General features: G+C 41.7%; 1 protein-coding gene and 1 pseudogene across 1 annotated transcript; both read left to right on the plus strand.

The window, feature by feature from the left end:
• Positions 1–4,854: 4,854 nt before the first annotated feature.
• Positions 4,855–12,996, plus strand: LOC138239216 (sodium- and chloride-dependent GABA transporter 2-like). The gene is made up of 15 exons (XM_069190401.1): positions 4,855–5,003; positions 7,526–7,768; positions 8,010–8,144; positions 8,400–8,540; positions 8,790–8,877; positions 9,196–9,328; positions 10,010–10,144; positions 10,273–10,376; positions 10,641–10,765; positions 11,015–11,127; positions 11,239–11,376; positions 11,604–11,706; positions 11,928–12,028; positions 12,175–12,345; positions 12,460–12,996. The coding sequence occupies exons 2-15, from the start codon at positions 7,573–7,575 to the stop codon at positions 12,628–12,630; spliced, it is 1,854 nt and encodes a 617-aa protein (XP_069046502.1). The 5' UTR covers positions 4,855–5,003; positions 7,526–7,572; the 3' UTR covers positions 12,631–12,996.
• Positions 12,997–13,009: 13 nt separating this feature from the next.
• Positions 13,010–24,340, plus strand: LOC138239217 (sodium- and chloride-dependent GABA transporter 2-like; annotated as a pseudogene).
• Positions 24,341–24,829: the final 489 nt, after the last annotated feature.

Below are 24,829 nucleotides of genomic sequence, written 5' to 3' on the forward strand. Positions count from 1 at the left end.
GGATCTGTACACAGATCACTTACATTTTGACCTGGTGTGTTGTGCCTTGTGGTGCTGCATTTGTTAATAGGATCAGGCAGTAGTTCCATTGCTCTGCAGCTGGTGTCCAATGTTTTCGTTGAAAGTCACCTGTCAAGGCTAAATTCAACTTGGGGTTCTCTTTTATAAAGCGATTTGCATCTTGTGGTCTCAGGTTCCTGTAATGATGCAATAGTGAAAAATGTAGGCCTAGTTTTAACTTTCAGGGTAATATCTCAACATAGCTGGTTTTGTGAAGAAGCCTGCATGGTTGTTAAAGATGATTTTATGTTAAAGATCCATTTTCACTCCGCTTTTCCTGGTGAGGGTCTCGGTTGCAGCAAGCCGAGTAGATCTGCTCAGACTTCCCTGTCTCCAGCAACAGACTCCAGCTCCTCCTGGGGGATCCTCAGGCGCTCCCGAGCCAGCTGAGAGAGGTAATCCCCCCAGCGTGTCTCCACCCAGTGGCACGTGCCCGGAACAGCTCCAGTGGAAGCCACTAGGGGGCATCCTTATGAGTTGCCCAAACCAAGGGAGCTAGAGTCTCCAGGTGCAGGCAGTTCAGTGATTTCCCCATGAAAATCTGAAGATTGTGGTTCTCTTAAATGACGGGAATTCAACTGTATTTCCACCCCCTCCTTTGCTACAGTCACCCTTTTGTAGTCTATACTCTGTACTCAATTGGAATGAAAGAAAAAAAGAAAATGTTCTAGAAATCTCATAATGAGCAGGGGAAAACAAAAAATCTATGAGACTATAAGAGATTACTGCCATCCGTTATGAAAACGTTTCTGCTTTCACTACTGTAATTCCAAGAATAACTTTGTAGGCAGGTCAATGCTGAACTGAAAACTTTGTATGTCCAATTCTGATTCTTTCTCTACAGACATTAGCTTTTGTGCTGTGATTATCATGATCTACAGCAGCACTCTTTATATCACCATCCTACCTGTTCTCCTCCTTCAGCCCTGACCTTCCCTGGACCAGTTGCAGAAACACCTGGAACACAGGTACTGGAGCATAGAAGGTCACTGGCAACCACAGTAAAAACCTCAGAGGATTGAAAACAATGTCTCCACTCACCCCCAAGCTGAGTGCACTGGTCTTAGTGAACCTGTCATCTAGTGATAAAGATGCTGAAAAGAGAAGAGAGAAAACACAACATTTCAGCTGTGGAGCCTTATATTTTCTAGATTATATTTTTTGGATACAATTGTGTTTATGGAACGATGGTGTATAAAGTGTTTTGAAGGAAGCCAGGGTATCAGCAGCAACGTTGCTGGGCAGCTTGTAAAAGACTTCTTCAGTGAAGGTTGCACTTGTGTAATTGATGTCAATCACAAGTGCTCATATTTGTGATAGAAACATCATTTTTAAACTTTTTATGATTAAAATAAATCTTTAAGTTTTGCAGAAGATCATTTGCAGCCCAGAAAGTCCTCTCAACTCCATTTGGCATTGAAGGAGAAACAGGCCTTCAATATTCAACCATGGAATGAAATGTGGAGAAACGTGGAATAAAACTGCAAAAAAACTCTTTTCCTAGCCTATGAAAATGACTATAGCATTTGAGAAAATCTACATTGAACTTAGATTATGATTTTTTTGTTATGTACCTCTCTTTAAAATCCTCTTTATTACCACAGGCACGTACAGAACAGGGCTGAAGACATATCAGTCCTGAAGTTTTCAACCTTCCCAGCCTTGACTTGGTCTGATCTTTCCCTAGAAAAATCTTACATGCTCATCCTGTGTAGCTGTGTTATCTTATATCAGGGGTATTAAACAGTGATACCAGCATCCCTGACACAGCAGCTGTCAATAATGACTATTTTCCACACATTGTCTCCTCACGAGAGAGCACCTTACTGCCGCCTTCAATGATCACTAAACAAAAGCAGGTCTAATCTAACAACAGACTAGACAATGCTTGCTGAGTGCTTTTTACTGAGAACTGAAATGAGCAATAACTAAAGACGATTCCTCTTGCACTCGTGCAACCTTATTTAGTACCGTGTCCCTGGAAGGTCAATATGCTGCCCTCTAGTGGACTGCTCCTCCATGAAAATCCTCAAAATGAACATCATCGCAGTATGATAAAAAGTTACCAAAGTCTGCGTTTCTGTGTGTCCTAGGTATGGATGAATGCAGACTTATAGTGTTTGCATAGGACTGATAATAGCACTGAGCACTGAGCACTTACAACAAATACAACAATAACTGCAAGTAAGAGGAAAGGTAGCTCTGCAGAATGCAATATTATATAATCTAAAGTGATAAACTTCCTTTAAAATACAAGGTAACAAATTTCAGGTAATTTTAGTCCTTTAGACATACTCTAATAATGACAAAATAAGCTGACAGATGTGAAGATAGCATGCTTAATATTTTGGCTTTAACTGACAGTGCTGGTCTGCGATCAGTGCTATCACATTCCCCCAAATAAAAAATACTAAAACACTGACACAGAATGTGCTTGAAGCATGGAACATAAGAAAACCACATATGATGTGCGTTTGAGCTTGTTTGAACCACAGATGCAGCCATTCAGAATGTGTGTCAAAAGTCTTGTCCATGGCAATCTTGCCGCGGCATACCATATACTGTATGAATTGGCTTGCCAAACAGCTTCTTACTGGCCAAAGAAGATCAATAGTTGGCACGAGTGGTGCGTTAGATGTTAGTGAAACAGTAGCTTCATTTAATATGCTCTGCTACATCTATAATGGACCCATGATGGTTTTCTGGATCCTTTATTAAAGTGTCAAGGGCTTTGTCATCAGCAAGCTTAACATTATATTTGTTCTTATAATCATTAGAATGCAAAATGTACAATAAGCGGCACAAGACACAGCTCTGTGGTGATCCATTAGGGGTGTAGTGTATATCAAATAACTTATTTCCACTTTAATCTGTTGAGTGGTGCATTGGTACACTGGGTTTGGTGCATGCCTCTTACCTCAAAGGTCCATGTTCGATTTCTGTTTAGGGTACTGTCACAACCCTCTTCTTACCCCTAAAGGGCGCTCCACCCTTCTGTCCTGTACCTTGCTTCCCTGTGCCTGTTCTTGTGCTTCCAATGCGACTGGTGGAGGTTTGCTATTTATTTCCAGTCTGTCCTGTCCCCCTCACTCGGCATTGGGATCAGTTGTTGAAAGGCTCGCCTCACCAGGTCGCCCCACGTCTGCTACCTGAGGGCTTATGTCTCGTTCCCGACTCCGCCCAATACCTGGAGCTTGGAGCGAACCCCCGTGTTTGCTCCTTTCCTGCCGCTTCGCATTGGGTCTTCATGTCTCACTGGTCTCTCTCCACGGCTAGCCTCCGGATCCCGTGACAGAATGCCAAGCCTGCTCTAGACCCTGCGAGCAGTCTCCTGGCCACCCTGGCTTCTGTTCCCTTTCTCCCTTTTCTTCTTTCCTGGCTTTTATTTTCCTGGCCTCTCTGGCTTCTGGTTCCCTGTCTCCCTGTTATTTTTTACATGTTGTGTGTTCCTCTGTTCCGTCAGGGTTTATTTCTGTTGTACGTTATTTTTTACGTTTTGTCTGGTTTTTGTCTCTGTCCTCGGGTGCCCTGATTATTTCCTCAAAATAAAGGTTTACCCCAGAGAAGGGAGTTAGCTCTCCGCCGTGGACTATCAGAGGTTTCCTTTCAGTTAAATGAGGTTTTTCCTCCCCCCAGTGCTGTGCAGCTTATTTTGTTATGGGTGTCCGGAGCCGCCCTTGAAGGGGGGGTACTGTCGCTACCCTCTTCCTACCCCTAGAGGGCACTCCACCTTTCTGTCCTGTTCCTTGCTTCCCTGTGCCTGTTCTTGTGCCTCCGGTGCCTCTGGTGGAGGTTTGCTTTTTATTTCTGGTCTGTCTTGTTCTCCTCACTCGGCATTGGGATCAGTTGTCGAGAGGCTTGCCTCACCAGGTCGCCCCACGTCCGCTACCTGAGGGTTTACGTCTCGTTCCCGACTTCGCCCGATACCTTAAGCTCAAAGAAAGGGAGGAATTAGTAATTCTTCCTCTGATTTATACACATATCCCACTGAATAGAACCTATTCTTAAATTCAATTTTTTTTTTGCTTTAACATATTTTTGTCAACTTCTCATGGGAGTACAGTGGTGATTCTTAGCTGGATTTTATTCTCTAATTTCCTTTTTTTTATATCAGTCATTTCCTCTTTCATGACTAACAGACACCCTGCCAACACATAATAAAATAACAGATGAACAGCCATTTCTTTTTTATGCAAACATAGACTTTTCTGTGTTGCTGCTGATTATGATATGTTCAAAATCTAATCGTGCTTTTATTATAGTAGCCTGATCTTATTTTGTGAGTCTGATTTACAAAATGTTTTTTAAAAAATGATGAAAAATATGGATGATGGTTGATGCATTGCCTGCTCCTGAGCTCAGAGTGACAATGGTGAAATGTGTGTGTGTGGGGGTGGTGTACTTCTGGCTGTAAATTCAGGGGTATCTCTGACAGGGCTGCCCGACATCAGAATCCAGCAATCAGCTTTTAGTCCTCTTGGGTCTTAATTAGTCTAAATATTTTGCAAATGTATCTTTTAAGATATATTTCTCTATTTAGCCACCTGTGATGACCATTGTTTCAAAAAACCTTCCTTCTGCATTAATGATCACTGTTTTCATGTTTCTCTTCAGAAATGTTTTGAAGAAAGAAATAATTAATGAGCTTTAGAAAACTATAGTTTAGAAACATTTGCAAAGAACAAAGCTAAACTTTTGTGAGTTAATCAAATTTTTCATTTGCATATCTTTTATGTCAAGCCTTCAAAAGAGCTTCACATACAGCAGATGTTCCTCACTTTACTCTGCAGATAATTTAGTTCTCCTTTCCAACCTCTTATTTGCTGAAGTTGGCACAGCCAAGGGCAGACGTCCAGTGTGAGCCTGCAGTCTCAGGGAGCATAAGGGGCGGAATAACCAGGAGAGGGGCCAGCGGGCACAGAAGTGGGTGAAGGTTCCCCAAGGTGAGCTACAAGAACAAAGGTGGTGAGTTAGGACAGTAGAACTTGAGTTTAAATAGGAATATCACAACTATCCACATCCGATAGCAAGGAACAGAGTCAGATTGTTTTACCAGCTACATGATGACTGATGTCAGATTAGAAAACCAAAAGAGTGACTGACAGGATGTACTGAATTGAAAGCGACAAGCTTGTCGCACATCAAGCACCAAATGGGTTTTCAGACAAAACATGACAAACATTTAAAGGATGAGGTGAATAAGGCTGAGCCTGTCAAACATAACGAGATATAGAAAATAGCCTGTCAAAGGCCATAACGAGGTACAGAAAATAGTGTCTTTACTTATTTCTGTGTAAGTAAAAGTCAAGTGATAGAAGCAAGTTACAAAACTGCTCAACATGGAAAAATACATACAGATGGAAAATTTTAAAGACAATGTTTTTCAGTTGTTAAGATGTTTTGTTTATCTCTAGAATTAAGGACTTACCTGTGTGTGCTAGACTGGTGGAGGGATGCATACTGTTACTGTAGGTGAAATGGCTGAAAATGTTAACAAACAGCTGACGTTGCCATTTAAAGATATACTGTAAACATATTTAGTATTGTACTAGATGAGTGAATTGATATAAATGAAATACTAACATTTGCAATTCTCATGAGATACTGTGACTCAGATGCAATTTGAGAAGAGCTACATTATTTAAAACACATGTATTGCACAACTTCAGGAGAAATTATACAGTACCTAAGACATTTATTAATCATTTTGAGGAAAGAAATTGACGCAATGAAAATACTTTCTGTAACGACTAACAGTGCACCTACTATGGTTTCCCTATGGTAAATTTTAAGAAGCTTAATAATGTGATGAAAATTGTGAATTTTCTAGTTTCTCGATCTGCCTTGATGTACAGGCAGTTTCAAATTCTGTTTTGGGAGGTGGATAGTGCATACAAGGGCATTTCACTTCACAGAAGTGTTTATTGGATAAGCCGTGGGAAGATTTTGGTATTTTTTATGGGCTGTTGTGATGCAATCAAAAGCTTTTTGTGAAATGTTACTACCTCAAATTACATGAAGAAAAATGGGATGCAAAACTAAATGTTTTTCCATGTTTCAAAATGTGGAAGGCATTTCTTGCAAAATTTGCCATTTTTTCCTTAGGACCTTGACACTTCAACTTTATGGTATTTCCAACATCTTAAAGAACTTTCAAAACATAACACTGCAGCTGAATTTGGAGTGTATGTGCAAGAACGGGCATCAGAATTTTATGATTAACAAGATTTTGGCCCAATGTTTTCTTTACAAATTAAAACAGATAGCTTTGATAACATTGACATACATTTTTCAGTGTTTCAATGAATGGGTGTTGAGGATTTTGAAATGCAGCTAATTGAATTTCAGTGAACAGTTAAATTTGACTTTGTGAAGAAAATGTCACATTTTCATTGTTATAAGCATTTGGATCAACAATTGATGTGATGTGATCTTACTAAAGCCAGTAAACAACTGAACACTCTAAGGCTTGTGTTCTGCTTAAAGTGTTAAGCTAAGTTGACAATAAAAAAGTATCAAAGACATGCAAATCCATACAAAATTCCTCATGAGCTTTCTTTTGGCATGTCCCATCTGAAAAGTTGCCAACCCCTGCTCTGTTTAATCCCAATAAGATCAAACTTTCAACACCCAGGAAGACAGGAGTAGAGACAGGAAGAACAGAAGCAAAGCAAAGAAAAGAGAAAGAGAGGGAGATAGAGAAAGTGAACCAGGCAACAGGACCTTGTTCTGACTGGTCTTTAGGCCAGATCCTAGCTACTGTATGTGTTTGAACCGTGTCTAAGAGAGCTCAGCATCCTGTTATTTAAGGACACTCTGATTTCCATTATTGCAGACCTCAGGCTAATAACATTCTCTCCTTGTTGACGATGCATTTGTAGAATAGGAGATAGAATCTCATTTGCTTTGTGGCATCCAGGTTTATATGAAGGGAGATTTAGTTCTGTTTAGGCTTTAAGTACTGTTTCAATAACATGGTTTTCAGGGACCTCAGAATGTAGACCTCTGAGACGCCTTGCTTTATGAATGATCTCCCTTATATGTTGAGTTTGGTGTTGTCTAGCTGTGTCATTACTAAATATACAGTATGTTTGTTCTAGTTTACCTCTCATTTATTACTTCTTCACCAGAGCTGTGGTACCAAAGAAAGAACTCAAACTCTACCAACAGCTCAGGTATATCTTAGACATTTGGGGAAAATAATTATTTAAATTATTGTTTATCCCACTATGTTTTCTTAGCTCTCTATTTTCAGCAATTCCTTTGATAAAGTTTTCAATTTGAGATGAGATCGCCTGTTCTTTCCTTTTCTCCTTAAAAAGTACTCTTTTCCTAACATGGGTTTTCCTTAATGTCACTTTTGTAAATTAATTATATATAAGCTTCAAGCATTCCTCAATCCAGTGAGATACTCTGTAGCTGACACTTTTCTGTTTTCTCATTCTCAATCCATTGGCCTCAACAGTGCACAGATTCCACTGGACAGACTCATTTCAGTAGGTTGCAACTGGGATGGCCAGGGATCTTCAGACAGGAGCCCAGTGTGAGCCCCCAGTCCAGGGGAGCAGACTGAAGCAGAAAGGACAGAAGATCCAGGAGAGGGGCCAGTGGGCAAACAAGTGGGAGTACAACTTGGCTGTTGCTGGACAGATTGTTGGTTTGGGCAACGTGTGGAGGTTCCCCTACCTGTGCTACAAAAATGGAGGAGGTGAGAAGGAGACTGTTAATATAGCTGAGATGGCAGCTTGCAGTGTGCTTAACTGTGTGACTGTGAGCAGCACTGATAGCATGGAGCCTGGCTGTGGGTTAGAATGAGATTCGTTTCTGTTCTGTTTTCTTACAAGCTACATGTTGCTGTTTTTCCCCGATGGACTCCTGGTCTCAGCTCCTCCAGCATAGGAAGGTCAATTTAGTGATACTAGAGTGAACACTGTATTTTCTTCCTGCAGGTGTCTTCCTCATCCCCTATGTCCTGTTCCTGTTTACCTGCGGAATCCCCCTGTTCCTGCTGGAGACAGCTCTGGGGCAGTACACCAGCCAGGGGGGCATCACCTGCTGGAGGAAGATCTGCCCCCTGTTTGAAGGTTGGTAACATTGCTGCAGTTTGTTCTACAGAAAGTACAAAACAAGCAAAGACTATTTTTGTCACTTGTTCATAGGTGAGCACATAGATTTGTATTTTTGCATTGATAAAGTACTCAGCCATGCTGGGAGAAAATTGGTCTCAGATGGCAGTTCATTCTAACATCACACCAGTTTTTGCACAATAAAGGCAATGGTATGTTTTACCCCAATTTAGTATTTCAGTTCTGTGTTTCCATCTCTATTGTTTTCTACAGGAATTGGTTTATGTACTGTGGTGATCAATACCTACGGTAGTACAGTTTACATTATCATCCTGGCCTGGGCCTTCTACTACCTGTTCTCGTCCTTCAGCTCTGAGCTGCCGTGGGCCAGCTGCAGAAACACCTGGAACACAGGTACTGGAGCACAGGAGCTGATTAGCTGCCCCCTTGAAACTTGAGTGCACTGTAAATGAAGACTCCAGAGATACTCTTTTCCCTGGCTGAGTGCCCTGGTGTGAGTGAAGCTGTCAGCCAGTCATGAAGTTGATAATTCAGAAGTTTGTGCATTAGCAGAATTTCGATCTTGTTTTCTCTGCATTCACACCAGCACTTGCAGTCCACACAAAAAAACAAACTTCTTCTATTCTGCTGGTCTTCTGACAGATGCCTGTGTGGAATTTCACAAGGAAAATCTCACTTCCAACTGGACAGATGCTGAAAGGACCACCTCTACTGTAATGGAGTTCTGGAAGTAAGTTGGACACCCTCACACCTGTACACACACAATCACATTTTTTATCTTGTTCTCTCTGCACTCTCACCATTACTTGCTGTCTTCAATACAAGGTTGCACACTTCTTCCATTCTCTTAACTCTTCTGGCAGATGATTGTGTGGAGTTTGATAAGCAGAATCTCACTTCCAACTGGACAGATGCATAAAAAAACACTTCTACTGTAATGGAGTTCTGGAAGTACTGTATGTTAGACACCCTCACACCTGTACGTACACAATCACATACTGTGGGCATGTCTTTCAACACAATTATGTCTGTGTCCTGTTCCCTGCAGCAGGAGGGTGCTGGGTATCTCTGGTGGAATCGATGAGGTGGGCAGTCTGAGATGGGAACTGGCCCTGTGTCTCCTGCTGGCCTGGATCATCTGTTACTTTTCTGTCTGGAAGGGAGTGAGGTCCACAGGGAAGGTGAGACACTATTGCTGTTGGGGTGACTTTTGCTCTGTGCTGATGAACACATTTTCATAACATCTAGACAATTGTTTGTTAGCTATAATTGTCTTTATGGTACAGTACAATGGAACAAAAAGTTTCAAAATGTGAAGGTAATATTTGGCCCATTTAAGCTGTTTGGTTGCTAGAGATTTTAAAATAAAGGGCCAAATCCAGACATTTCTTGAAGGAAGCCAAAGTATTGGCTTAAACATTGTTGGGTAGCTTGTTTTTCACAGTGCCTCTGATTCTCAGTTTTAAATACACTTCCAAGTACAGTAGGTTGCTTTTGTGCAAACTTGGGTGAGTCCTTTGGTGTGATATAATATGTTCAATGATCTTGAATTCCTGAATCAAGTTGCCTCAAAACGTTCTGATGAGATTTACAGCGATTCAGTTGTTTAAGCCAGTCAGTGCAATTTCTTAGAAAATCTTTTCTTACAATTTAGACAGGCTGATTGAAGAGGATGTCTATCACAAAGGAACATTTCTGTGAAGAAACATATTACTGTACATCATTTTTAAAATGTGTTATAATTAAAATAAACCTTTTATATTTTGCTGAAGGCGAGTGGTAGACCAGAAAGTTCTTCTGACCCCAAGTGGTGTTAATGTAAACAATTCAAATTAAACTGCTCTGTATGTCTATGGCTTCAGGTGGTGTACTTCACAGCCACTTTCCCCTATGTGATGCTGGTGGTGCTGCTGGTTAGAGGACTCACCCTGCCTGGAGCTGCTGATGGGCTGGTCTTCTACCTCTCCCCTGACCCAGCCCGGCTTGCTGACCCTCAGGTACTTCAGGACACACAGATCAGCTCTCCTCCACTGTGTCTGTCATGAATTCTGAAAACATACTGTAGATTCATATGGTTCATTATTAGAATACACATATATTATTCCCCTGTCTCTGTCTCTCCTAGGTGTGGATGGATGCAGCAAAACAAGTGTTTTCCTCTTACAGTCTCTGTGGGGGCATTTTGACGTGTCTGGGCAGCCACAACAAATATAACAACAACTGTTACAAGTGAGTGCAAAGGTCATGGCAAAATTATAACTTTGCTAATCCCTTTGTTCTCCCCTACAAATAGACACATTGTACACTGAGCAAAAGAAACCATTAAAAATGGACTCTTGTATCATTCATTATACTACAAGAACAGACCACTTGTGTTCATTGTTCTGACAGGTCTTTCCAGTGGCGGGTTACTCTCCCAGCCTCAGATCTAGAATGTGTGATGAATGTGTTCGGATGCTTGACAACATGACACCATGGTCTCTTTTCATGCAGGGACTCCTTCTACCTGTGCCTCCTCAACAGTGCTACCAGCTTTGTGGCTGGATTTGCCATCTTCTCTGTGTTGGGCTTCATGGCGTACGAGCAGGGAGTGGACATCTCGCTGGTGGCCGAGTCTGGTGAGCTGCAGTCTGTTCACATCTACAACTTGTCATCCTGGTTCTCCTCTGACTGGAATGCGCTCTTTAAATGTAAACCTTGGAGGACTGTCTTGTGAAAAACATTTTATTAACCCAAAGGAATGATTTGTTTGACTGTTTTTGTGGAACCTCAGTTGATCTGTGGCTAGAATCGAACGGTAATTGTACTGTGCCTTTTAAGATTTACTATGTGATTTCATGAATGTTTTCTTGTGTCTGACTGTGCAGGTCCTGGCCTGGTGTTCATTACGTACCCGAGGGCACTGGCCATGATGCCTCTTCCTCAGCTCTGGGCCACCTTCTTCTTCATCATGATCATCCTGCTAGGACTGGACACAGAGGTGAGACCATATTATTATTCCATATTATATACAGTATGCCCAAGGCAAAAAGCAATGGAATAACTTGACTCTCTAATTTGACTGTGGTCTCTGTTGTCTTGCTCTATGCAGTTTGTGGGGATTGAAACCGTGATGACGGCCATCGTGGATTTGTTTCCTGCAGTGTTCCGGAGAGGATACCGGCAGGAGCTCCTTCTGCTCCTCTTCTGTGTGGTCTGCTTCCTGCTTGGGCTCCTCATGGTCACTGAGGTGAGGACTGAAGGGCTGAGGGGCCTGATAGGCAACCAACAAGCTGTCTGTTAAGGGATCAGCAAGTTCTTCTGAACACGCCAAAGAGCTGAAGAGATGTATTGAAAACTGTAGGATATTTGTGGCATAGCGTGACATTTTCATCTAATCTATAGTGTTCCATCACTGTAACCAAGCCACCATTATCATTCTAGCAAATATTGAAACAGTGTATTGTCTCTCCACAGGGAGGCTATTATGTCTTCCAGCTGGTTGATTACTATGGCAGCAATGGGACCCACATTTTGTTTGTTGCCATATTTCAGAGCACTTGCATTGGATGGGTGTACGGTGAGCTCACACTCCATTATCACAAATCTTTATGTGCAGGATTCTGAATGCTTCACCATGTAGCTTTTATTTTTGTTATGAATCCATCAATATCTAAACAACGTAGAATGGAACAGTGGTTATCTAACATTATGTTGTGTTGAATTTACGATATTTTAAAAATCCTTAATAGCTCATGATCCTTAGTGAATGGCTTCTGTTGACTTCTGGGTTTCATACAGGAGCTGATCTCTTCTGTGCCAGCATTGAGGACATGATTGGCTATCGGCCTTTGTCTGCATTCCGGTACTGCTGGCGCTACATCACTCCAGCTGTGTGCACTGTAAGTGTATGTCTTAAAATTTCTCAAATTAAGTTCCCCTTTAAAAAGCAGTTTCATTTGCAATATGACATTCTGTATTTTAATTCATCCTCTCCATTGCTCTGTTTTGGTGAAGCTTAGTCAGCTGTCTGTTCTCTCTCCTTCAGGGCATCTTCATCTTCTCCCTGGTCAAGTTCACCCCCCTGAAGTTCAACAACACGTATGTGTATCCAGACTGGGTGTATGTCCTGGGCTGGCTCTTTGCCCTCTCCTCTGTCATCTGTGTGCCTCTGGTCATGCTGTATAAACTCACCAGGACTGCAGGAACACTAAGCCAGGTACTGTTCCTCCCTCTGTAGTGACTGGAGAGCTCTATCCTGACCTCTGACAGTTTGTTCTTCCTCCTGAACCAATGTCTGTAACAAACTCATCTGTTCCTGGTGTCTCTCCAGCGTTTGCACCACCTGTGTCACCATGCCCAGGACCTGCCTCTCAGCCAGAAGCAGAGACAGAGCTGTGATCCTCTGAACTCAGACTCCAGAGCTCTGTTGAGTTTTAGAGAGAAACAGCCAAAGGTTGAAGGAAGCCTTGAAGCTCCAATCCCAGCAGCCTCTGTCTGTTAACACAGCAGCACTGTAGAAAGTGGTTGGGGTAGACACGGTCATTCATGGTAATAAAGGTTAAATGTAATTAATACAGTATTTTAATCATGCGTTAATAAATCTATCAAATTACTGTAGCAAATTCTTCCTGACCTAATACTTTGTTGTTTGTTATGGAAAGAGTGTAATTATTTCTGTATGTATGTTAGTTTTTGTTTGAAGCCCTGCTTATTGAGAAAGAGATTTTCAAATTCCTCCTCTGGATTGCTTTCATATCACACAGAGCATACTGTAAGTTTTCCTTGATCACAATATCCAAAGGTATTCCCCTTTAATGCATTATAATAAACATCTGACTGGAGTAGAATGGTGATTCTAGTGTGTTTCTTATACTGTAGGTCAATTTCGAATTTCAGATAAGCAAATAAGGTCTGCAGGCAGAAGCCCAGTGTGAGCCCCCAGTGTTGGGGAGAAACTGAAGGGGCAGAAGATCCGGGAGAGGGCCCAGTGGGCAAACAAATGGAAGTACTGTAAATCTAAGATCCAAGTGGAGACTTATCGGGTGGAGGTTCCCCGAGCTGTGCTATAAGAGGAGGTGAGATAAGTTAGGACAGTCTCCTCAGTCTGTGCTCTGTCTTGCCCAGTCCACCTTCATCTTCTCCTTGATCAGGTACACAGCAAATATCTGGGCTCCCCCATTTCTGAAAGGTCACAAGCAATACATTTAGTGCCCAGAAGAATTCACAAGAAGAAAATTTACTTTTTAAGATGAGTTTTAAATGAGCAATATTGTAAGTATTCAATTTTCTCTTTTAGAAAGATGTACTGTAATTATTAAATTGCTCATAAATGAATGCTGAGAGCCCATCCCATCTTTATGAAAAATGTCTGATTGTATATCTTTCCTGTGGGAAGACCTCTGCTGTGCTATTAAAGCTTAAGCAGACTTGGCTGTCTCAGAAGCTGGCTGCAAAGCATGAGGATTATTAGGTGATTTTAATGAGCCTGTTGTACTAAAACACACCAACAGGTACTGTATCATCCACCGGTCAATTATCCACTCTACACAACATTTCCAAGAATTAGTCATAGTGATGAAAGTCATTGGGAATTGGTAAGAAGGAGAATGGTTTTACTTTGTTTCATGGAAAAATACCAGTGCTGCTTGTTTTATTTTGTTTTCTGTTTAATGGATGAATGGCCTTGTCCTTCTGTATTATTGTTGCTGTTACAGTAAGTTTTCATTCTGAGCTCAGCACACACCTTATCACCTTATCTTGCATATTGCTCATCCTGTTTCTTCTTTTCTTTGTTCCTCATAACACAAGACACTGTCATGAGATGGCAGTTTGCAGTGTGCTTAACTGTGTGACTGTGAGCGGCACTGATAGCATGGAGCCTGGCTTTTGGTTAGAATGAGAATATTTTCTGTTCTGTGTTTGCTTACAAGATACTACAGTAGTTGCTGTTTTCCCTGATGGACACCTGGTTTCAGCTCCTCCAGCATCTAAAAGGTCAATTTAGAGATACTAGGGTGAACAGTGTACTGTATTTTGTTCTTGCAGGTGTCCTCCTCATCCTCTAAGTCCTGTTACTGTTTATTTGTTGAATCCCCCTGTTCCTGCTGGAGATGGCTCTGGGGCAGTACACCAGCCAGGGGGGCATCACCTGCTGGAGGAAGATCTGCCCCCTGTTTGAAGGTTGGTAACATTGCTGCAGAATGTTCTACAGAAAGTACAAAACAAGCAAAGACTATTTTTGTAATTTGTTCAAAGGTGAGCACATAGATACATGTACTGTTCATGTACTGGTACAATGGAATTCTTACAGAAAGTCTCACTATTGTTAAAAAAAAGTGTAAGACTCAAATTGCAGACAGTGCATCAAGACAATATACAGTACAGACAAACAGTAGACAATGTACCTGTACAAGTAAACAAGTAAACAGTTTAAGTTTAAACAATGCAGACCTGTAAAGAATGACTGGAGATGTGCAATAAATAAATAAGAAATCATAATGAGGTAGATGGTGTAGGTGTGGACCGAGGGGCATGACTAAATGTGTTCGCCAATCGCACTGCTTGTGGATAGAAGCTATTGAAGAATCTAGTGGTAAGTGTCCGTATGCTCTTGAATCTCTTGCCTGAGGGCAGTGGGATGAAGAGCTCATGCCCGGGGTGGTGACTGTCCTCTGTGATGGCCAGAATTCTACCATGGCAATGGTCCTTATAGAGCTGTTTAATCTCTGTGAGACCACAGCCAATGATCTTCTGGGCCACATTAACCATTCTCTGCAGTGCCTTTCTACCTTTCGAGAAGTGTTGCCGAACCACACAGTGATCCTGTAGGTGAGGACACTCTCGATGGTGCAGCAGTAGAAGTTCACCAACACAGGTACTGCCACTGCCCATCGCTTGAGGCACTTCAGGAAATAGAGATTATTTGAGATAATGTCCATGTTCACAGTCTAGGTTAGGTAATTAGAAATTCCCAAAAACCTTAAGCTGCTGACTGTTTCCACTTCTGTTCCATCAATAATGAGTGGGCTGTGAGTGTGTGGCCTGCGTCTCCAAAAGTCCACAATTAGTTCTTTTGTTTTACTCACGTTCAAGTCCAGGTTATTGCTATGACACCACCTCAGAAGCTGTACGACTTCATCCCTGTAAGTGGACTCGTCATCATTTAATGATGCGGTCGTTTCTGTGTCTTGCTGTGCAGTCGTGAGTGAATTGGCAGTACAACCTTGGACTAAGACAGCAGCCTTGTGAGGTGCCAGTGCTCAGGGTGAGTGGCGTTGATTTTTACTACTTATCTGCACCACCTGTGGTCTATGGATTAGGAAGAAACAGAGTTGCACAGTCCTAATCCCCTGAGCTTTGTCAGAGGATGTGAATCACAGAGTATCATATCTGTGAAGAAACATGGTACTTTAGGACACACAGGCCACCTCTCTGCCCAGACCCGGCGCCAGACAATGATCAACGGGGGGGGGCACTAATATTTATATGTTTTGGTCTGTAAATGGATGAAATATAGTATAGTATAGAAAGTATAGTCTTTCTGCATACTGGTTGACATACAAATTTTGGCTGCTTCAAAAGTGTTTATAACATCGCCACAGATGGTGTTAACAAACACAAAGAACATTCCAATGTTATTTCCAGAACAACAGACTCGACCACTGCCCACTCGAAAACACAAGCACCATTACAAAGAATGCAGTTAAATAAAGCAAATCGCACAAAATCATCTAAAATGCAAAAAGGTGTTTTACTCCTCCGTGGCGGGAATGACAATCAGGGCCATGGCTGGTAGCCAAGCTGATAAAACTAGTCAAGACAACGTAATCATTGTGAACAGTGATGAATACAAATAATGTTAGAGGCTCTTGTTCAGTGAGAAAGAAAAACATCTTAGTTACCATCAGAAAAGCTGAAAGCAAAACATGTGACTTGAACTTAACTTTTAGGAACGATGATCGGAAAACAGTTTCCAGTGTGGAGAAAGAGTTTTCGCATGTTGCGGTCGAAGCACAGAATACTAAGGCCAGTTTAAATGTTATTAATAGGCTACTGCGGGCTTTGCTTAAATGGTTTTGTGGTGCTCTGACAGCAGTCTATGAACAGTCCATTCCTGAAGCCTGTTCCTCTTACATTAGGGACATGAGGAATTGGTACGCAACTTGGTACGCTTGGTACATAAATCGAATCCAATCAAAAACGAACCGGTGCACCGCCGGGCATTCCGGGTAAATTAACGAACGCACCCATATGTGCTATAAAGCACCCAGCACATAGCCTACAAAAGCAAATAGCTTACGAAAGCAAAATGCAACATCCATCTATAGAAAAACAACTAGCTACAGACTAATGAACAAAGGCATGCCGATGCTAACCAACACACCGTCCCAACGAAATTATAGCAAGCACAATTCAATTTGAAAACTTAACAGAGGTCAGAGATGCCACGGCTGGCACAGGAATAATAATATCATGTAAACTGACCGAATTTAGCTTAGCCCTACTTTTGATGTATTTTGAATTGGCGTGCAATGTTTGGTCTACAGCTTGGCATTGAATATGATAACTGTTCAGAATTGGACCAGTCCAAGTGTGCTTTTTTAAAATAACATTTGTTTTCCATGCTAACCTGATTAACTTTGGCAAGCTCGTATGCGAGTAGCTTATTTGATGTTGCACCACAGCTGATAAGATTTTTTATTTTATTCCAACGTCAAGAGTTTGACAGCGACTTAGCCAATTACATCACATTGACCTCCCCATTTCATTTGTTTCATTTTTTTTTTGGTTAGAAACGCTATGACAAGCATCATACCGTCAATTTTTCTTTTAATTGACTGGCTCAGAGAGGAATCACTCTTTGACTGGGTGGGCCAGGCTCACCAGTAACTACACCCCTGAGTTGGAGTATTAACATTTTTTCCAGGGGAGCATAATGGTCCATCTGGGGGAGCATTGCCCCCCCCGTAGAGACGGCACTGTCTCTGCCACTATGTCTATTAGGAGCTCAGAAATCATCGGTATATGTGGATCACTATTGGAAAATACGTAGTATTCCCTTAGCTCTGTCTTTCCTAGGTGTGGATGGATGCAACAAAACAAGTGCTTTCTCTTACAGTCTCTGTGGAGGAGGTTTTTAAATCCCACTCTTCTCCCCTACAATGAGACACTTTCCAAACAGAAAAAGAGAATCCATGTATTTTTCATGATACTACAAGAAGAAAAACCCTCCTGTGTTCTTCATTCTCACAATCTGTAGCTTGCAGGTGATTTTGGCCTGGCAGATGACTCTCCCAGCCACAGCTCTATGGTACTGTATGCAGTGCCTGTGTTCAAATTCTTCAAAAATGATACCACTCCTTCTATCTCTGCCTACTGAACAGCACTACCAGCTTTGTACCAGCTTTGCCATTTTCTCTGTGCTGCGCGTCACAAAATGTAAGTCAAATTGAAACTCATCCTCTGCCCTCAATTTACACTGAGCAAACACTTTGCTTGATCACATTTTAATCCTTTAACATATTATAATATAAGTGGTTTGCTAATCAAATGTTTTCTTTCTTTATTAATGAGTAAGCGACACCTAAATAGAATTTTCCTGTCAAGAGAAACTGACACATAGATACTGGTGCTACAACCTGGCAGGCAAGGTTAAGATTAGTTGTTCTTTCAAGCTGTCTTGGAATGACCATTGAGAGATCCTTCTTACTTTCTTAATGCACCATTTTACATGTAACATGTTTCGGGTAGTTTTTTTCTTCAAACAGGTTTTTGATAAAAAAAGAATTCAGTTTTAATAAAAATGATAAATCATGAGGATTTATCACATAAATACACAGCACACAAATTTGTTTGCTTCATTCGGTTAATCGAATTTTGATTAATTTGAATACCTATTGTGTTAATTCTTTAGAAATAAGGAAACTAAAACTGTTGTATATTAAGAATTAATTTCCTTCATGGAGAGCTGGAGAAAGGGAGGTTCCTCACTTTCTTGTCTTCAGAAAAGATAGTTCTCCTTTGCCTTTCCTATTGTCTGCTTCCCAACCTCCTGTCCTTTACAGGAGACAGATCCATGTCTTTTCACAGGGCTGAAGTTGGAGCAGCCAGGCATCTGCAACACATGCATCATGGAACACAATTCACGATAAGTTACTGTATGTCTTTTATCTGGCCAAAGGTAAATGAAACAGTATTGTAATATCTTAAATTCATTATGTCATAAATTATCTAATTTTATTCTTCTTATATATGGTTTTACTAAGTTATAGTTAGGCTCAACACATAAAAAGGATAACTCTATGCTATTTCTTCAGTTTTTTTTAAAGAAGTATCTTTAGGTCAGGTTCACAAGGTTGCATTTAAATAGGAATATCCACTTCCAGTAGGATAGAACAGTCAGATCATTTTAAAGCTTCAAGAAGATGAATGTCAGAGTGGAAAAACTGTCAAAATGTGTTCGAATACAGTGACTGAACAGGACAAGAGCACAAAAAGGAACACAATTTCTGATTATTTTACCTTAAATAAGCCAGTTAGGTTCAACAGATATTAAGGATGATTCTACAATGTGTCTTCTGTTTTTCGCAGTCATGTTTACTTGGCTGACAGGAAGAATGAACGGTAAAAATATTTCTTGTCTTGTGCTGTCTGCCATCTGTTGTTTGTGCTGAATCTTTAAGGACTGATAATGTCTTTGGCCATGTAAAAGTATGAGTCCAAGTATGAGTCATATTGATTAATTTAAGTTAATTTGGCAATAAGAAGAATGATTTTAGTTTGAATTGTGGAAAGATACCCATAATGTATTTGTTTTAATTTGTCTTTCCTGCTTTCGGATTGTAAGACCTTGTCCTTCTATATTACTGTTGTTGTTGTTAAGTTTTCATTCTGAGCCTAGCACATCTTATCTCCTGGTGCCTTACATATAGCTCATCTTGTCTCTCTGTTTTGCTATCTTGGACCTAAAACATTTTGTTATTCTAACATGGGTTTTACACTGGTGTTAGATAATTGTATATATGCTTTATGGCTTCCTCAGTCCAGTGAGAGCTTCAGCACCTGAAACTTTCCGGTTTTCCCTTTCTCAATCTGTTGTTCTCTATAGAGGACAGATTCTTGTGATCCAGTTACTTCACTGGATTGCAGCTGGGATGGACGGGGATCTTCAGACAGGAACTCGGCGTGAGCCCCCAGTCCAGGGAACCAGGCTGGTGCAGAAGGGGCAGAAGATCCAGGAGAGGGGCCAGTGGGCAAACAAGTGGGAGTACAACTTGGCTGTTGCTGGACAGATTGTTGGTTTGGGCAACGTGTGGAGGTTCCCCTACATGTGCTACAAAAACGGAGGAGGTGAGAAGGAGACTGTTAATATAGCTGAGATGGCAGTTTGCAGTGTGCTTAACTGTGTGACTGTGAGCAGCACTGATAGCATGGAGCCTGGCTGTGGGTTAGAATGTGATTCGTTTTTGTTCTGTTTTCTTACAAGCTACATGTTGCTGTTTTTCCCCGATGGACTCCTGGTCTCAGCTCCTCCAGCACAGGAAGGTCAATTTAGTGATACTGGAGTGAGCACTGTATTTTCTTCCTGCAGGTGTCTTCCTCATCCCCTATGTCCTGTTCCTGTTTACCTGCGGAATCCCCCTGTTCCTGCTGGAGACAGCTCTGGGGCAGTACACCAGCCAGGGGGGCATCACCTGCTGGAGGAAGATCTGCCCCCTGTTTGAAGGTTGGTAACATTGCTGCAGTTTGTTCTACAGAAAGTATAAAACAAGCAAAGACTATTTTTGTCACTTGTTCATAGGTGAGCACATAGATTTGTATTTTTGCATTGATAAAGTACTCAGCCATGCTGGGAGAAAATTGGTCTCAGATGGCAGTTCATTCTAACATCACACCAGTTTTTGCACAATAAAGGCAATGGCATGTTTTACCCCAATTTAGTATTTCAGTTCTATGTTTCCATCTCTATTGTTTTCTACAGGAATTGGTTTATGTACTGTGGTGATCAATACCTACGGTAGTACAGTTTACATTATCATCCTGGCCTGGGCCTTCTTCTACCTGTTCTCGTCCTTCAGCTCTGAGCTGCCGTGGGCCAGCTGCAGAAACACCTGGAACACAGGTACTGGAGCACAGGAGCTGATTAGCTGCCCCCTTGAAACTTGAGTGCACTGTAAATGAAGACTCCAGAGATACTCTTTTCCCTGGCTGAGTGCCCTGGTGTGAGTGAAGCTGTCAGCCAGTCATGAAGTTGATAATTCAGAAGTTTGTGCATTAGCAGAATTTCGATCTTGTTTTCTCTGCATTCATACCAGCACTTGCAGTCCACACAAAAAAACAAACTTCTTCTATTCTGCTGGTCTTCTGACAGATGCCTGTGTGGAATTTCACAAGGAAAATCTCACTTCCAACTGGACAGATGCTGAAAGGACCACCTCTACTGTAATGGAGTTCTGGAAGTAAGTTGGACACCCTCACACCTGTACACACACAATCACATTTTTTATCTTGTTCTCTCTGCACTCTCACCATTACTTGCTGTCTTCAATACAAGGTTGCACACTTCTTCCATTCTCTTAACTCTTCTGGCAGATGATTGTGTGGAGTTTGATAAGCAGAATCTCACTTCCAACTGGACAGATGCATAAAAAAACACTTCTACTGTAATGGAGTTCTGGAAGTACTGTATGTTAGACACCCTCACACCTGTACATACACAATCACATACTGTGGGCATGTCTTTCAACACAATTATGTCTGTGTCCTGTTCCCTGCAGCAGGAGGGTGCTGGGTATCTCTGGTGGAATCGATGAGGTGGGCAGTCTGAGATGGGAACTGGCCCTGTGTCTCCTGCTGGCCTGGATCATCTGTTACTTTTCTGTCTGGAAGGGAGTGAGGTCCACAGGGAAGGTGAGACACTATTGCTGTTGGGGTGACTTTTGCTCTGTGCTGATGAACACATTTTCATAACATCTAGACAATTGTTTGTTAGCTATAATTGTCTTTATGGTACAGTACAATGGAACAAAAAGTTTCAAAATGTGAAGGTAATATTTGGCCCATTTAAGCTGTTTGGTTGCTAGAGATTTTAAAATAAAGGGCCAAATCCAGACATTTCTTGAAGGAAGCCAAAGTATTGGCTTAAACATTGTTGGGTAGCTTGTTTTTCACAGTGCCTCTGATTGTCAGTTTTAAATACACTTCCAAGTACAGTAGGTTGCTTTTGTGCAAACTTGGGTGAGTCCTTTGGTGTGATATAATATGTTCAATGATCTTGAATTCCTGAATCAAGTTGCCTCAAAACGTTCTGATGAGATTTACAGCGATTCAGTTGTTTAAGCCAGTCAGTGCAATTTCTTAGAAAATCTTTTCTTACAATTTAGACAGGCTGATTGAAGAGGATGTCTATCACAAAGGAACATTTCTGTGAAGAAACATATTACTGTACATCATTTTTAAAATGTGTTATAATTAAAATAAACCTTTTATATTTTGCTGAAGGCGAGTGGTAGACCAGAAAGTTCTTCTGACCCCAAGTGGTGTTAATGTAAACAATTCAAATTAAACTGCTCTGTATGTCTATGGCTTCAGGTGGTGTACTTCACAGCCACTTTCCCCTATGTGATGCTGGTGGTGCTGCTGGTTAGAGGACTCACCCTGCCTGGAGCTGCTGATGGGCTGGTCTTCTACCTCTCCCCTGACCCAGCCCGGCTTGCTGACCCTCAGGTACTTCAGGACACACAGATCAGCTCTCCTCCACTGTGTCTGTCATGAATTCTGAAAACATACTGTAGATTCATATGGTTCATTATTAGAATGCACATATATTATTCCCCTGTCTCTGTCTCTCCTAGGTGTGGATGGATGCAGCAAAACAAGTGTTTTCCTCTTACAGTCTCTGTGGGGGCATTTTGACGTGTCTGGGCAGCCACAACAAATATAACAACAACTGTTACAAGTGAGTGCAAAGGTCATGGCAAAATTATAACTTTGCTAATCCCTTTGTTCTCCCCTACAAATAGACACATTGTACACTGAGCAAAAGAAACCATTAAAAATGGACTCTTGTATCATTCATTATACTACAAGAACAGACCACTTGTGTTCATTGTTCTGACAGGTCTTTCCAGTGGCGGGTTACTCTCCCAGCCTCAGATCTAGAATGTGTGATGAATGTGTTCGGATGCTTGACAACATGACACCATGGTCTCTTTTCATGCAGGGACTCCTTCTACCTGTGCCTCCTCAACAGTGCTACCAGCTTTGTGGCTGGATTTGCCATCTTCTCTGTGTTGGGCTTCATGGCGTACGAGCAGGGAGTGGACATCTCGCTGGTGGCCGAGTCTGGTGAGCTGCAGTCTGTTCACATCTACAACTTGTCATCCTGGTTCTCCTCTGACTGGAATGCGCTCTTTAAATGTAAACCTTGGAGGACTGTCTTGTGAAAAACATTTTATTAACCCAAAGGAATGATTTGTTTGACTGTTTTTGTGGAACCTCAGTTGATCTGTGGCTAGAATCGAACGGTAATTGTACTGTGCCTTTTAAGATTTACTATGTGATTTCATGAATGTTTTCTTGTGTCTGACTGTGCAGGTCCTGGCCTGGTGTTCATTACGTACCCGAGGGCACTGGCCATGATGCCTCTTCCTCAGCTCTGGGCCACCTTCTTCTTCATCATGATCATCCTGCTAGGACTGGACACAGAGGTGAGACCATATTATTATTCCATATTATATACAGTATGCCCAAGGCAAAAAGCAATGGAATAACTTGACTCTCTAATTTGACTGTGGTCTCTGTTGTCTTGCTCTATGCAGTTTGTGGGGATTGAAACCGTGATGACGGCCATCGTGGATTTGTTTCCTGCAGTGTTCCGGAGAGGATACCGGCAGGAGCTCCTTCTGCTCCTCTTCTGTGTGGTCTGCTTCCTGCTTGGGCTCCTCATGGTCACTGAGGTGAGGACTGAAGGGCTGAGGGGCCTGATAGGCAACCAACAAGCTGTCTGTTAAGGGATCAGCAAGTTCTTCTGAACACGCCAAAGAGCTGAAGAGATGTATTGAAAACTGTAGGATATTTGTGGCATAGCGTGACATTTTCATCTAATCTATAGTGTTCCATCACTGTAACCAAGCCACCATTATCATTCTAGCAAATATTGAAACAGTGTATTGTCTCTCCACAGGGAGGCTATTATGTCTTCCAGCTGGTTGATTACTATGGCAGCAATGGGACCCACATTTTGTTTGTTGCCATATTTCAGAGCACTTGCATTGGATGGGTGTACGGTGAGCTCACACTCCATTATCACAAATCTTTATGTGCAGGATTCTGAATGCTTCACCATGTAGCTTTTATTTTTGTTATGAATCCATCAATATCTAAACAACGTAGAATGGAACAGTGGTTATCTAACATTATGTTGCGTTGAATTTACGATATTTTAAAAATCCTTAATAGCTCATGATCCTTAGTGAATGGCTTCTGTTGACTTCTGGGTTTCATACAGGAGCTGATCTCTTCTGTGCCAGCATTGAGGACATGATTGGCTATCGGCCTTTGTCTGCATTCCGGTACTGCTGGCGCTACATCACTCCAGCTGTGTGCACTGTAAGTGTATGTCTTAAAATTTCTCAAATTAAGTTCCCCTTTAAAAAGCAGTTTCATTTGCAATATGACATTCTGTATTTTAATTCATCCTCTCCATTGCTCTGTTTTGGTGAAGCTTAGTCAGCTGTCTGTTCTCTCTCCTTCAGGGCATCTTCATCTTCTCCCTGGTCAAGTTCACCCCCCTGAAGTTCAACAACACGTATGTGTATCCAGACTGGGTGTATGTCCTGGGCTGGCTCTTTGCCCTCTCCTCTGTCACCTGTGTGCCTCTGGTCATGCTGTATAAACTCACCAGGACTGCAGGAACACTAAGCCAGGTACTGTTCCTCCCTCTGTAGTGACTGGAGAGCTCTATCCTGACCTCTGACAGTTTGTTCTTCCTCCTGAACCAATGTCTGTAACAAACTCATCTGTTCCTGGTGTCTCTCCAGCGTTTGCACCACCTGTGTCACCATGCCCAGGACCTGCCTCTCAGCCAGAAGCAGAGACAGAGCTGTGATCCTCTGAACTCAGACTCCAGAGCTCTGTTGAGTTTTAGAGAGAAACAGCCAAAGGTTGAAGGAAGCCTTGAAGCTCCAATCCCAGCAGCCTCTGTCTGTTAACACAGCAGCACTGTAGAAAGTGGTTGGGGTAGACACGGTCATTCATGGTAATAAAGGTTAAATGTAATTAATACAGTATTTTAATCATGCGTTAATAAATCTATCAAATTACTGTAGCAAATTCTTCCTGACCTAATACTTTGTTGTTTGTTATGGAAAGAGTGTAATTATTTCTGTATGTATGTTAGTTTTTGTTTGAAGCCCTGCTTATTGAGAAAGAGATTTTCAAATTCCTCCTCTGGATTGCTTTCATATCACACAGAGCATACTGTAAGTTTTCCTTGATCACAATATCCAAAGGTATTCCCCTTTAATGCATTATAATAAACATCTGACTGGAGTAGAATGGTGATTCTAGTGTGTTTCTTATACTGTAGGTCAATTTCGAATTTCAGATAAGCAAATAAGGTCTGCAGGCAGAAGCCCAGTGTGAGCCCCCAGTGTTGGGGAGAAACTGAAGGGGCAGAAGATCCGGGAGAGGGCCCAGTG

Source organism: Lepisosteus oculatus, chromosome 5 (assembly GCF_040954835.1).
Source record: "Lepisosteus oculatus isolate fLepOcu1 chromosome 5, fLepOcu1.hap2, whole genome shotgun sequence".
NCBI lineage: Eukaryota > Metazoa > Chordata > Actinopteri > Semionotiformes > Lepisosteidae > Lepisosteus > Lepisosteus oculatus.

Coding starts and splice junctions, on each gene's coding strand:
- LOC138239216 (XM_069190401.1), top strand. CDS start 7,573: ATGGCCAGGGATCTTCAGACAGGAGCCCAGTGTGAGCCCCCAGTCCAG. Junction 11,128..11,238: donor TGCTAGGACTGGACACAGAG/GTGAGACCATAT, acceptor TGCTCTATGCAG/TTTGTGGGGATTGAAACCGT. Junction 11,707..11,927: donor TTGCATTGGATGGGTGTACG/GTGAGCTCACAC, acceptor GGTTTCATACAG/GAGCTGATCTCTTCTGTGCC.